Here is a 12,865-nt window from a genome sequence, read left to right as displayed (position 1 = left end):
AGGGTTTTTATTTGTTGGAAAACTTCTAAAATCCATTAAAGCTGCAGGTACTTTAACATTGGAAATAACCTGCACTTTATTTAACTGCCTGCCCAACAAAGTACATTCTATATGCAGAAGTAGAATACTGCACATATGGAAATTTAACGAAACAAGAGAACTGGCTGGGCGCAGTGGTTCACGCCTGTAATCCTAGCACTCTGGGAGACCGAGGCAGGTGACTCATGAAGTCAGGAGTTCGAGACCAGCCTAGCCAACACAGTGAAACCTCCTCCCTACTAAAAATAAAAAATTTAGCCAGGTGTGGTGGCGGGTGCTTGTAATTCCAGCTACTCGGGAGGCTGGGGCAGGAGAATCACTTGAACTCGGGAGGCAGAGGCTGCAGTGAGCCGAGACCATGCCATTGAACTCCAGCCCGAGTGACAGAGTGAGACTCCAACTTTAAAAAAAAAACAAAACAAAAAAGATATAACTGATATTTGCTAAAATTTGATACTAATCTATTTTAAAAGTTATGCATACCTGATATGTTTTTATCATATCCTGACAGTTTTTTCGTATCTGATCTGCTTCTTCCTTTGCTTGTGTTAATTTTGTTGTTGTTTCTTTGAGTTTATCTTTGGTTTCCTGCATTGACAAAAGACAGAGACAAAGCTGAGTACAGCAATGTGATGAATGGTAAGAAGTGTTCGGCAAGTAAGAAGGTTCTTGTCCTAGCACTGTCACTGAGTGGCCGTTTATTATTCTAGCAATAGTATTTTACGTTTCTGACAAAAAATTAAAATGATTTGTATAGTTAACTAACAGCCATTAAATACAGTTAAATTTGACAGTTTTTGGCGCAAATTACTAGAAGTTACTAACCTGATAAGATGAGCAAAGTGTTAAAAAGTTCTTTGTACACACATATCAAAGACAATTCTTTGGTTTATGGCTGTGGTATCTATTTATAACTGTCTTGGCTGGGCAAGGTGGCTCATGCCTGTAATTCCAGAGCTTTGGGAGGTTGAGGCAGGTGGATCACCTGAGGTCAGGAGCTTGAGACCAGTCTGGCCAACATGGTGAAACCCCCTCTTTACTAAAAATAAAAAACTTGGCTCACGCCTGTAATCCCAGCACTTTGGGAGGCTGAGGCAGGCAGATCATCTGAGGGTGGGAGTTCGAGACCAGCCTAACCAAAATGGAGAAACCCTGTCTCTACTAAAAATATAAAATTAGCAGGGCGTGGTGGCACATGCCTGTAATCCCAGATACTCAGGAAAGCTGAAGCAGGAGAACTACTTGAACCTAGGAGGTGGAGGCTGCAGTGAGCCGAAATTGCACCACTGCACTCCAGCCTGGGCAACGAGAGTGAAACTTGGTCTCAAAAACAAACAAACAAACAAACAAACAAAAACACAATTAGCCAGGCATGGTGGTGGGCACCTGTAATCCCAGCTACTCGGCTTGGGAGGCTGAGGCAGGAGAATAGTTTGAACCCAGGAGGCAAAGGTTGCAGGGAGGCAGAAGTTGCAGTGAGCCAAGATCACACCACTGCACTCCAGCCTGGGAAACAGAGTCAGACTTTGTCTCAAAAAACAAAACAAAACATAAAAACTGTCTTTTTTTTTTTGAGACAGAGTCTCATTCTGTCACTCAGGTTGGACTACAGTGGTATGATGTCAGCTCACTGCAACCTCCGCCTCCTGGGTTCAAGTGATTCTCCTGCCTCAGCCTCCCGAGTAGCTGGGATTACAGGTGTGTGCCACCACACCCAGCTAATTTTTGTATTTTTAGTAGAGATGGGTTTTTGCCGTGTTGGCCAGGATGGTCTCAAACTCCTGACCTCAGGTGATCCACCCGTCTCAGCCTCCTAAAGTAAAACTGTGGTTTTATAGACTGATGCTGCAATCTGGTTTCTGTTCCTAATCATTCTCCTAAGATGGCAACTCTGAAAGTTTTCAGGGGCTACCCTTATTAAATCCAATTACTTCTTCTTCTTGTTATTCTTTACTTAACTTGCTCCAGTTCTGACCACCCCTGACTCTTTCAATATCCTTCCTCTGTTTCCATTACAAGACAATACTCTCCTTCTCTTTCTGCCCTCTTCATTGTTCCCTGACTGGCTTTTACTTCCTGTGGTGATTTTCCAAGATACAACCTGGCCATGCAGCTCTTTCTTCATAATTCTCCCTCAGCAGACCGATCCATGATTTTGGTTATCATGTGGATTTCAAATGGGACTTTAGGTATCATCTCCTCTCAGTAACTTCCCTTCAGAAAAAGGCAGATGCCGCTCACTCTGCTTTTCCACAGATATAATTTAGGCATGCCCTGGATTTTAATGATCAATGCATTATGCTATAGCTTGTATGTTCCCCTAATACAGCATATAGCTTCTCGATAGCAACTAACTCACTACTTGTCACATATTAATTGTTTGACAAGTATCTGTTGAATTAATAAAGGAATATCTAATATAAGCCTCTAGTTAGGCTGGGCACCCCAAATACCCAATACTCATCTCCCTTTGTTCCTTTTTTCCCTGCTGTTCCTCTACATGGAATGCCTTTCCCTGCATCTCTTGAACCATCTGAATTGCATTAATAGGTCGGGTGCAGTGGCTCATGTCTGTAATCCCAGCATTTTCGGAGGCCGAGGCAGACGGATCACCTGAGGTTAGGAGTTTAAGACCAGCCTTGCCAGCATAGCAAAACCCAGTCTCTATTAAAAATACAAAAATTATCCAGGTGTGGTGGTGCACGCCTATAATCCCAGCTACTCAGGAGGCAGAGGCAGGAGAATCACTTGACCCCAGGAGGCAGAGGATGCAGTGAGCCAAGATCGTGCCACTGCAGTCCAGCCTGGGTGACAGAGCAAGGTTCCATCTCAAAAAAAGAAAGAAAAAAAAAAGGAAAAGAAAAAAGAAAAACAAAAATAAATTGCTTCTTACACATCATTTAAAAAAATAAATTTACCATATAAGTACTGAAAGTTATATATTTTCAGTTGCTAGTTTTTAATAATTTGACTTGTATTAAAACTTAGTACCACTTTTAAAATCTAAGCAATTATTTACTTTTTCAAATGCTTTTTAAAATACTAGACTCAATGGACAGAGAGGGAAAAAGAGAGAGAGAGAAAGAACTTCATATATGTTTTTCTACTACTATACCATTAATAACTAAAAAGAGCCTGGCACATAGTAAGCACTTCATCCACTCAAAAAATAGCAATAGAGAAATTCCTGTATGCCAAATAAATATTAAATAAATGAGTAAGGGAAAAGTGAGAATCACATTAAATGTTTTGGTTAAGGTATTGATTGTGTTTCACTTATTCATTCATTCAGTATTCACTGGGGCATCTATGCACCAAGCATTGTTCTATGCTCAAAGGACATAGCTGTATAAGAAAATAAATATAATCTCACCTTCATGAAGCTCATATTCTAGTAATGGAGACACTAAAAATAATACGTAAGTAAAATACATTAGTGGCAAGTGCTAAGGAATAAAAATAAAGCAAGGACATGAGAAAGTTTGGATAGATGAAAGTTTAGATAGAATTCCTAGGGAAGGTATCATTGAGAAGGTGCTAGGTGAGTACAGACTCAGAAGACATGAGCAGGAAGATCTGATGAAGGACTGGATTTGCTAACTGAGATATTAAGGATAAATCCAAGGCTTTCAGCCTGAGCAATTAGATGGATGGATTGTCACTTATTGACACAGGAAAGCAATGGAGGAAAGGGGACATAAGCAACTAAATATATGAATCTGGAGCTCTGGGTAGAAGTTGTAAATCTGGGAGTCACTAGCATATAATTTTCTACTTCTATATTTTCAAGTACACTAATCTTGTCCTCTGCAGTTTCTAATTTGCTGTTAATTCCATCCAATGTATTTTTCATCTCAGACATTACGTCAATCTGTTTTTTTTTTTCTCTTTTGTGTCTCTCCGTATCATATTCATGCTTTTGTCTATCTCCTTGAACACATGGAATGTATTTATAATAGTTGCTTTAACATCATTGTCTCATTGTCTACCAATTCTATTATTTGTGTCATTTCTGAATCTTTTTTTTTTTTTTTTACCCAGGACAGGATCTTGCTCTGTTGTCCAGGCTGGACTGCAGTGGCATGATCATAGCTTCAACTCCTGGGCTCAAGTGATCCTTCCATCTCAGCCTCCCAAGTGGCTAGTACTACAGGCATATACCACACCTGACTAATTTTTAAAGTTCTTTTTGTAGAGATGGGGACCTCGCTATGTTGCCGAGACTGGTCTCAAACTCCTGGCCTCAAGCAATCCTCCCACCTCAACCTCCCAAAGTGCTAGAATTACAGGTATAAGACACTGCACCTGGGTCTGTTCCTATTGATCTAGTTTTCCTTTCTTCTCATGATGGTCTCCGTTTTCCTGCCTCTCTGCATGCCTGGTAATTTTTGATTGGATGCCAGAGTAAATTTTATGCTTTTAGGTGCCAGAATTCTCTGTAGTCATTTAAATATTTTGGGCCTTTGTTTTGGGACATAGTGCATTTACTTGAAACAATTTATTTGAAGCTTGCTTTTAAAGTTTTGTTAAGGCAGATCTATAACAGACTTAATCTAAGGCAAATGCATCCTCACAACTAAAGCAATTACCTTCTGGGGGCTGCCCGATGCAGCCCTGCCTGATGTGTGTTGATAGGTCATTTCTCTTCGGCTGATGGAAACATGAACAATTTCCTAGCCTTGTGGGAGCTCTAGGGACTGTTGACCCTGTTTCTTTCCCCTCCTCTGTAGTTTCCTTTCTTAACACACACACACACACACACACACACACACTCGCACACATGTACTGATCAGTAGTCAGTTGAAGACTTTAAGGGAACTCACTGCAGATTGTATTTTTCTCTTTCCTGGGACTCTGCCTTCATTCCCCATATTTTGAACTCTGTCTCCTCAATTCAGGTAGACTGCTACGCTGTTTTAGGTTCTTCTCTTTGTTCTGCAGACTGGAACTCTCCAGGAATACCTCATTTATTTCCCTTCACTCAGAGATCACTGTCCTGTGCTGCCTGTTTTCTCAAGTCTGAAAGCCTTCATTTCATATATTTTGTCTTTTGTTTTTTAAGGCAGAAGGGTAAACCTGGATCTTGTTATTCCACAATGCAATATAGTCAATAGAATACAATGATAGAACAGTAGAGTTATAGAATGGACACAGAATAGTTTTATTGAGATAAAATGGCAAGGCAAATAGGAAGCCCGCTCGTTTCTAATGAGTGGGCCTTCCGAGTAAACAAACCATTTAAGAATGACACTATCAGCGACAACACGACAGACAACCTCAACAGCCTCGGGAGAACAGCTTATTAAGCAACAGTCTTACTTTGGGTGACCTAGTGTACAGAACATATTATAAAATATATCAAGCCCCTGTCACACAGTAGGCCTGTAAAATATTACCATTTACAGCCTCCTGCTGGTCTAGCTGCTGGGTCCGAGACTATTCTTCTAATTTCTCTGAAGCAGTAACGTCTGGCAAGCACCCAGCATAGCCAACCCACGGTAGCCAAAGAACCACAGCCACATCTATTGCTAGCAGGCTTATCCTGATATCAGGTAAGATAATCTCACTTGAACTATTGTTCAATCTCCACTGAACTACCGAACAATAGTTCAAGTGAGATTATTTTATCCTGATATCAGGTAGGTGAATAAGTAGCAACCAGGTAGGTAAACAAGTAGATGACGTATACTGGGGGAAACTCATCTTTATTCCCTGTACTCAAAATAAAAGGCTTCTGTTTTTAGAGGCTAGGTGTTAAAAACACATTTTCAGTTAAATCCTAAAGGAGTTTAGGGAAGGAAACAAATTGTTTCTCTTGGGTACTCTGATGATCTGGGTAGCCAGTCCACCTACTCTTAAGTTCTGGGAATATGCAAAGGGGGTCTGACCAGAAGCTACTGATCACAATGGATCCAGTAACCAACAGGACTGCAGTATTATTAGTACCTAAGACTTGGTGGACAGGAATCAGAAACTAGAAAGGGTGCCTCAAGAAAAATTTACTAAGTGTCTCGTGTCTCTTGCACACATCTCAAGAGGTAGACTATACTAACCACATGATTATTAAATCTTGTATCCTTTAATCCAGGGACTCCTTCCAACATCCAATAGGTAAATACCTAAAACAAGTAACCAGGAGCCCATCTCGGACACTCTTTCAAAGTAACGACTGTGTCTCCTAAGGCTTTTATAGCCTCCAAGTTATCTAACACAGTGTTATGCACAAAGCTTGCTGGTTAATAAACACCTTTAGTTAAAAAGAACTAGTGAATTTCTACATACCAAGTCAATATATGCTTGTTCATTTTCTAGCAATCTGCACCATGTAACCTTACAGAAGTAAGCCTTAAACCACTTCTCTAACCTATTTACAGAGTATCTGGTTTCATCTGAGCTCAAAACTGCCATTAAGAATCTCTTACATACATCTTTAATAGTTCTTGTGTTCCTCAGTGCTAGTATTCTAACAGGTTTCAGGATCCTGTCTCTTAGCACTCTAGATGAAGATGAGGAAAGTACCACAGATATCAGATATGACCAAGTATTATGTTCTGATCTTGAAGCAACTCAGGCAGTTGAGAATCATTACTGTTTTTATGAATTTGGAATTCCAATTCCTCATTCTGTAACTCAAAGGGAAAATTTAAATGGTTTAGCTGTGTTGAGCTCCAGGGACTGTCCTCGTCCTCCTTTCTGAAAATTCTTTCTCTGCCTTGGTAGTTTCCTCACACACATGTGCTGATTAGTAGGTCAGCTTCAGACTTGAGGGAAACCCACTATTCTCTAATCTACCTTTGACCACTGTCAACAGAGACTATTCCTCCTACAGTTTTCTCTGATAATGCTGTATCAGAGAATACAATATAACCAAAGGTTATTAACAGTTCTACTGATTTAGAACTATTTAATGAGGTAATCCATGATTATGATTTTAACCATTATCATTAATCCTGTTTGTGAAAACCTGGAAACTGGTATTTCCATAAACTTGCACTTCTTAAGTCACAATTCAGAGTTGTTCTTTTACCTCACATTCTATTATCTTCAGATTTTTATTACCTCTAATATCAGCTCAGTTAGTGCTTAAAATTATGGCATCAGGTATCAGCGTTTATAATTACTTATATTAGCTTTTTAATTATATTCACTAGGCATAATACCAATGAAATTATATTTATAAAAAAGTTAAGGCAACTTATTCTTAAAATCTTTATATTTAAATAAGAATTTATATTTTTTGAGTATAAAATCTTAGCATCGATTTTTAAAAATTTCTAGAGTTTACAATCAAATTTGAAAATTCACACACGTTCTCCCTCATCCAATTTCTCACAATGTTATTTAAATTTTGCATATCAAAAAATGTTTAAAGAACAGGGCAAATTTGGGTGTTGTAAACTATGGATAGTAAAATTTAACATTCCACCCCATTTAATATGTAAATAACGTGAGGACATTTCTTTTTCATAATCACCAAATATTCAGGTCCACACTAACTTGCAAGGGTCACTAAACAAAGCTTCATACCTCATTAACTGTTATTGCATTTGCTCTTAAAGCTCACTCTAATCATTACTCCATTGTATTACAGTACGTACCTTATGTGAATCCGTTTCAGCTTTTAATTTGTTTTGTGCCCACTTTACTTTGATGATGTGAGAGTTAATGTCTTCCTTTAATTTGTCTATTTCTCTGATGAGTCTAGTCGTTTCACCTTCCTAAAATAATATCACTAGATCATATATTTGCATTTATAGAATCAATTAATTATGTGTTTACCTTTTATATCTCCCACAACGTAATCAGTCCAGTAATACTATAATCAAGGGCTGGCACACTATGGCCCACAGACTATAAAACTGATTTAAAGTCCAAATGATGAGAGGATAGTAAAATCCTAAATCCAATTAATAGAAACAAAGATGTTTAACATTTACATTTTAACCAACTGGATGTGTTGTCAACACAACATACCTTTATGATTTTTAACTGGCTGGCATTAAGGTGAAATATGAACTAAATTGGTTTTGTCAGAATTCCTGAGAACGATGACAATATTCCTGAACTAAAAGCTAATGAATAAAAAAATAACATTTATCATTGAAAAATGCTAATGCACTGGAAATATGACCGTTGAGAGGCTGCTAGTTAACAGGAAGGGTTCTGAATAGGTGGCTCAGTAATGAAATTTCTTTAGACAGTATCTAAGAAAGACATATTTTTCGTAAGAAAAACATAAATTCTCTTCTATGGTGGTAAGTGTTACATTAAGATTATATAAAATTATACTTCTGGCTCCAAAACTATTCACATTTGACACTACTATATACATATTTTTCCAAAATATAATCTTCCCTTGAGAAGCAAATTTCTCCAACATACAGATTTTAAAAGAAAGTTTTTAGAAAGCTCAAGAAAAGGTTATCTAATAAACCTGTGCCAACACTTCATCTTTTCCCTAGCAAACTTTTTCTCTGCAGACAAGTAATAAAACACTCGAATTACTAAAATATTCATGGTTTTAGAAGCTAAACTAATAAAAACAACTTTACATTTGAGTGTTAACCATGTTAAATTATGATTATTTGATTAAATACGGAAAAGCAAAGAGAACAAATTTCAAATAAGGTCAACGTATTTCAAATAGCGCAAATTATACCTTAGTTTCATACAGCTGGTGCAACCGTCCTTTCTCCTGAGAAAGCTGCTTAATTTTATTAGTGTTTTTCTCAAGTTCCTTATTTGCATCTCTAAGTTTTTTCTCAAGTGTCTCTTTTTCCTTTCGAAGGTCTAATGATTCCTTCTCACCTCTTACATACTTCATTACCATTGCTTCTTTTTCTTGGCGTGCCTCTTCACATTTCTTGTTGGCCTTCAAAAAAAAAATATTACTTAGCATTAATGAAAAGTAATTTTCCAAATGGAAATGTATCGAAATATCGAAATACATGGTATTTTGTCTCTTATATTACCAATGCATTTTTTTTTTTTTTTTTTTTCCCAAAATTTCCAGGACTTGTGCCATGAAATTTTAAAATGAAAGAAAAAAGTCAAAATTATAGAAAAATTGTACAATATCCCTACCATTTGCCCTTTCCTGTTCCTTTTACTTTGGCTAATATGGTTGCTATTTTTCATGTACTCCTCCAGATCCCCTTTCCCACTTTTTTTTAATTCCACCTGGTGTCCCAGGAACATGACATCATGAACCCTATCAATGAGCTCTCTTGACCTCAAACTTCCATTTGGGTTCAGCCAACAGAAGGCAGTAGGCAGAAGCTTGGGAATGTAGGCAGAGTGAGATCTGGCTCCTCCAGAGTTCCCACAGGTTGGCTGAGAGCCATTCCTCTTGTCAGGTGCCCTCTCCATACAACTACCCTCCGGGGTGTAATACCTGCTCCTTGTCCAGCAGCCCTGAAATTCTGCATCTTCCCTTTTTGGGCTCCCTAAATCCTGTTCACACCTTGACAAAGAGTCTTTTTATTAAGTTATCTTCAACACCAGTTTAAATGTGCCATCTGTTTTCTGCCAGGACCCTGACTGCACAGCTGACAATTTCTAAAATTTTAACTTCCCTTCAAAAATTAAGTAGCCATATGCTAACAAATGACCATTTAATTTCCTATTTATGAAAAGCTTTCTGAAGCATTTTACACTTAATAAGAAATACCTAATTGGATTAAGTATGAAAACTATATACTCATTTAAAAATTGTCTCTTAGTATGAACCAGAACTCCATATTCTGAAATTTCACAGAACGAAAACTTCTACAAATAGGCCTTGTTTGACGTAAACTCATGGTTTGCAAATACGGTGAAGCACATATTTATTTTTCAAAAGATAGAACTTCAAATTTTAGGAATTTTCAATATCTTTTGTGGTAAATACACACTGATAATGCAACTGAATTGAAGAAGGTAATTATTAAAGTTAGCAGAATGCAGGAAAAGCTTCTATGCTTTGATGAAAAATGGCTGACAAAAATGTTTCATAAAGTTCTGGCACTGTTGATAAACACATCTAGTCAACACTGAGAATGCTATACATATACGTATAAGTACTTTAAAAATCTCCCAATTGGGATTTGTTTCCATCGAAATAGTCCACTAATCTTCAACTTAAGAAAGACACTGAATTAGGGATATGATAGGCCCCTGAGGATGTAACAATGTGCTTGTAGACAAGGACTGAGAAAATTATGCTGGACTTGGCCAACAGAATTAGATTTTTAGACAACTGAGTATCTGTACTTAGAAAAAGTCAATAGTTCATGATCAACTTTAAGAGAAGACTGGTTTCATAATAATTTAATATTCAGATAATGTATCAGCTATTGGAAACAAAGTAGCAGTTGTGGCCTCTGAAAGACCTCACCATCTGGTGAGAAAGACATATAAACAAACATTATAATATAATACGAAAAATTATAGTAAATGAATGTACAAAGTCCTTCAAAACATGAAAATACTTACATTCCCTGGGAGGAGTTGGCAGGAAGGGTAAAAGATGCTATACTTGAGCTAGGTATTAAAGGCTAAGCAGAATTCAACAGAATATAAGGGGTGAATCAAGGAAAGGAATTAAAAATAGAGTGAATATCATGTGCAAACACCTAAAAGTATAAAACAGCATGACACATTTAGAGGATATCAAGTTATTTTATAGGGCTTAAATTTGGTGTGTTAGCTGGAGTGGGAAGGAAGCAGTTATGAAAACGAAAAGAAGTGTAGATTAGATCCTGAAAGGAAGAACTACTTCTGTCATGGTAATCATGGTAATCAGTTGAGGTTTTATTCCATAGTCAATGTAAAGCCAAAGAAGAATTGACGAATCAAGCTCTAATTAAAATGTGTGTTTTAGTAAGATAACTGGTATCAGCATGGGAGCTTCTCTGAAGTTGAGAGATGGGGGGCAGAAAATAATTGAAAACAGACAATTGTAATAGATAAGGTGAAATATTATGAGGGTCTTGGCTGGGTGCAAGGGGTCATGCCTGTCATCCCAGCACTTTGGGAGGCTGAGGTAAGCAGATCGCTTGAGCCCAGGAGTTTGAGACCAGCCTGGACAACATGGCAAAACCCCGTATCTACAAAAAAAAAACAAAAAATGAGCTGGGCATGGTGGTGTGCACCTGTAGTCCCAGATATTCAGGAGGGCTAAAGCGGGAGCTCTCTTGAGCCCAGGAGGTTGAAGCCTGAGTTAGCCATGATTGAACCATTGCACTCCAGGCTGGGCGAACGACCCTGTCTCAAAAAAAAAAAAAATAAACGGAAAACATTATGAGAGTCTTTACTATAGCAAGGAATGGTGCACCAGATAATAGCTCTGTTACTCGTGGGGTCATCCATAGATCAACCACAAAGGAATAACCTGGGGTGCTTGTTAAAGTTCACACTCCTGGATCCCGCCCCATTCTGCTAATGGAAGCACCTACCTCATAGCATTATTGGGAGTATTAAACAAGACAATACAATAACTGTTATTTAAGGTATTATAGAAAGTCCATTTATGGCACAAATAAAGGAAGACAGGCCAATTAAGGTATTTGGATTTATCCACTATAAGTAAGATGATTATCATTGAGTTGGATAAAGATAAGTAAAACATGAATAAGATAACCAACAGATAAAATAAATGAAGTGTAGCTTCTACAAGTATGGCAGATAAACCCTCCTCATAAATACCAAAAATTTTAGATGAAAAATAACAAATATCTTTTAATATATAGTTGAGCTCACAAGAAAGTATGGGAAATTTCCAGGGCTAAAAGATGTAAGACAAAGTAGAAATCCAGAATGGTATACTAGGGCTATAAAACCTTCATTGCCCTGTGATATTTACTAATATCAGGCCATGGGAGATGTGGGTGGGGGAAATGTTATCAAGTCCCTGAGAATTTATAATACAGCTACACCTTCTTGTAAGTAGGGTTCAAATTCATTCTACCTATCTGGTCTATGAAATGAGGAAACCTTGGCCAGGCACAGTGGCTCACACCTGTAATTCCACCACTTTGGGAGGCCGAGGCGGGCAGATCACGAGGTCAGGAGATCAAGGCCATCCTGGTTAACATGGTGAAACCCCAACTCTACTAAAAATACAAAAAATTAGCCGGGTGTGGTGGCGGGTGCCTGTGGTCCCAGCTACTCAGGAGGCTGAGGCAGGAGAATGGCGTGAATCCGGGAGGTGGAGGTTGCAGTGAGCTGAGATTGCGCCACTCCACTCCAGTCTGGGTGACAGAGCGAGACTCCGTCTCATAAAAAAAGAAATGAGGAAACCTCAACCTGGAAACTAAACAGCGGGTGAATGTGTGTGTGCACATGAACATGGGTAAACACATATGGGAATCTATTTTTAAACAAAACTTACTAGGTTTAGTGACAATAGGTGAAAGATAAACAGGTGTTCATTTTACTGATCTTTCATCTTTTCTATATGCTTGAAAATTCTCAAAAAGTTGGGAGGAAAAGTTAGGGGAAAACAGGAATGAGGCAGATCTATTAATAATTAAATAGATCAGTTTTCCAAAATCTACTTTAATAATATCCACTTCCTAGGGTTGTGAAGATCAAGCAAGTTAACACTTGTAACGTATTTTGAACATGGCTTTGCACACAGCTAAAACTCAGTATATCAGCTACTATTATTAGCATCACCTACACTCTTCATCATTAAGGAGAAAACATATGTAGTAGTGAGTGTAGTATATTGCCATTTGTTTTTTAAAAGGCAGGGAAGGAAAAAAGAAAAATACACAAGTGTCTATGCAACAAACAATTTTGGAAGGATACACAGGAAACTGGCATCAGTGGTTACCTTTAGGAA

The 12,865-nt window shown here is 37.9% G+C and overlaps 1 protein-coding gene across 4 annotated transcripts in view; it reads right to left on the bottom strand.

The window, feature by feature from the left end:
- CCDC186 (coiled-coil domain containing 186) overlaps positions 1 to 12,865 on the bottom strand; it is a 54,601-nt gene that overhangs the window by 16,482 nt on the left and 25,254 nt on the right. For 3 of the 4 annotated variants that reach the window (XM_023206645.1, XM_023206648.1, XM_023206646.1), the window contains 3 exons: positions 8,699 to 8,911; positions 7,638 to 7,757; positions 523 to 627 (listed from right to left, as the gene is read on the bottom strand). In XM_023206645.1, coding sequence (XP_023062413.1) covers positions 523 to 627; positions 7,638 to 7,757; positions 8,699 to 8,911 — 438 coding nt within the window. The remainder of the gene's footprint in view (positions 1 to 522; positions 628 to 7,637; positions 7,758 to 8,698; positions 8,912 to 12,865) is intronic. The other variant, XM_023206647.1, reaches the window with a different exon arrangement.

Source organism: Piliocolobus tephrosceles, chromosome 9 (genome assembly GCF_002776525.5).
Source record: "Piliocolobus tephrosceles isolate RC106 chromosome 9, ASM277652v3, whole genome shotgun sequence".
Taxonomy (NCBI): Eukaryota; Metazoa; Chordata; class Mammalia; order Primates; family Cercopithecidae; genus Piliocolobus; species Piliocolobus tephrosceles.
This window is presented reverse-complemented; position numbering and strand designations above follow the sequence as displayed.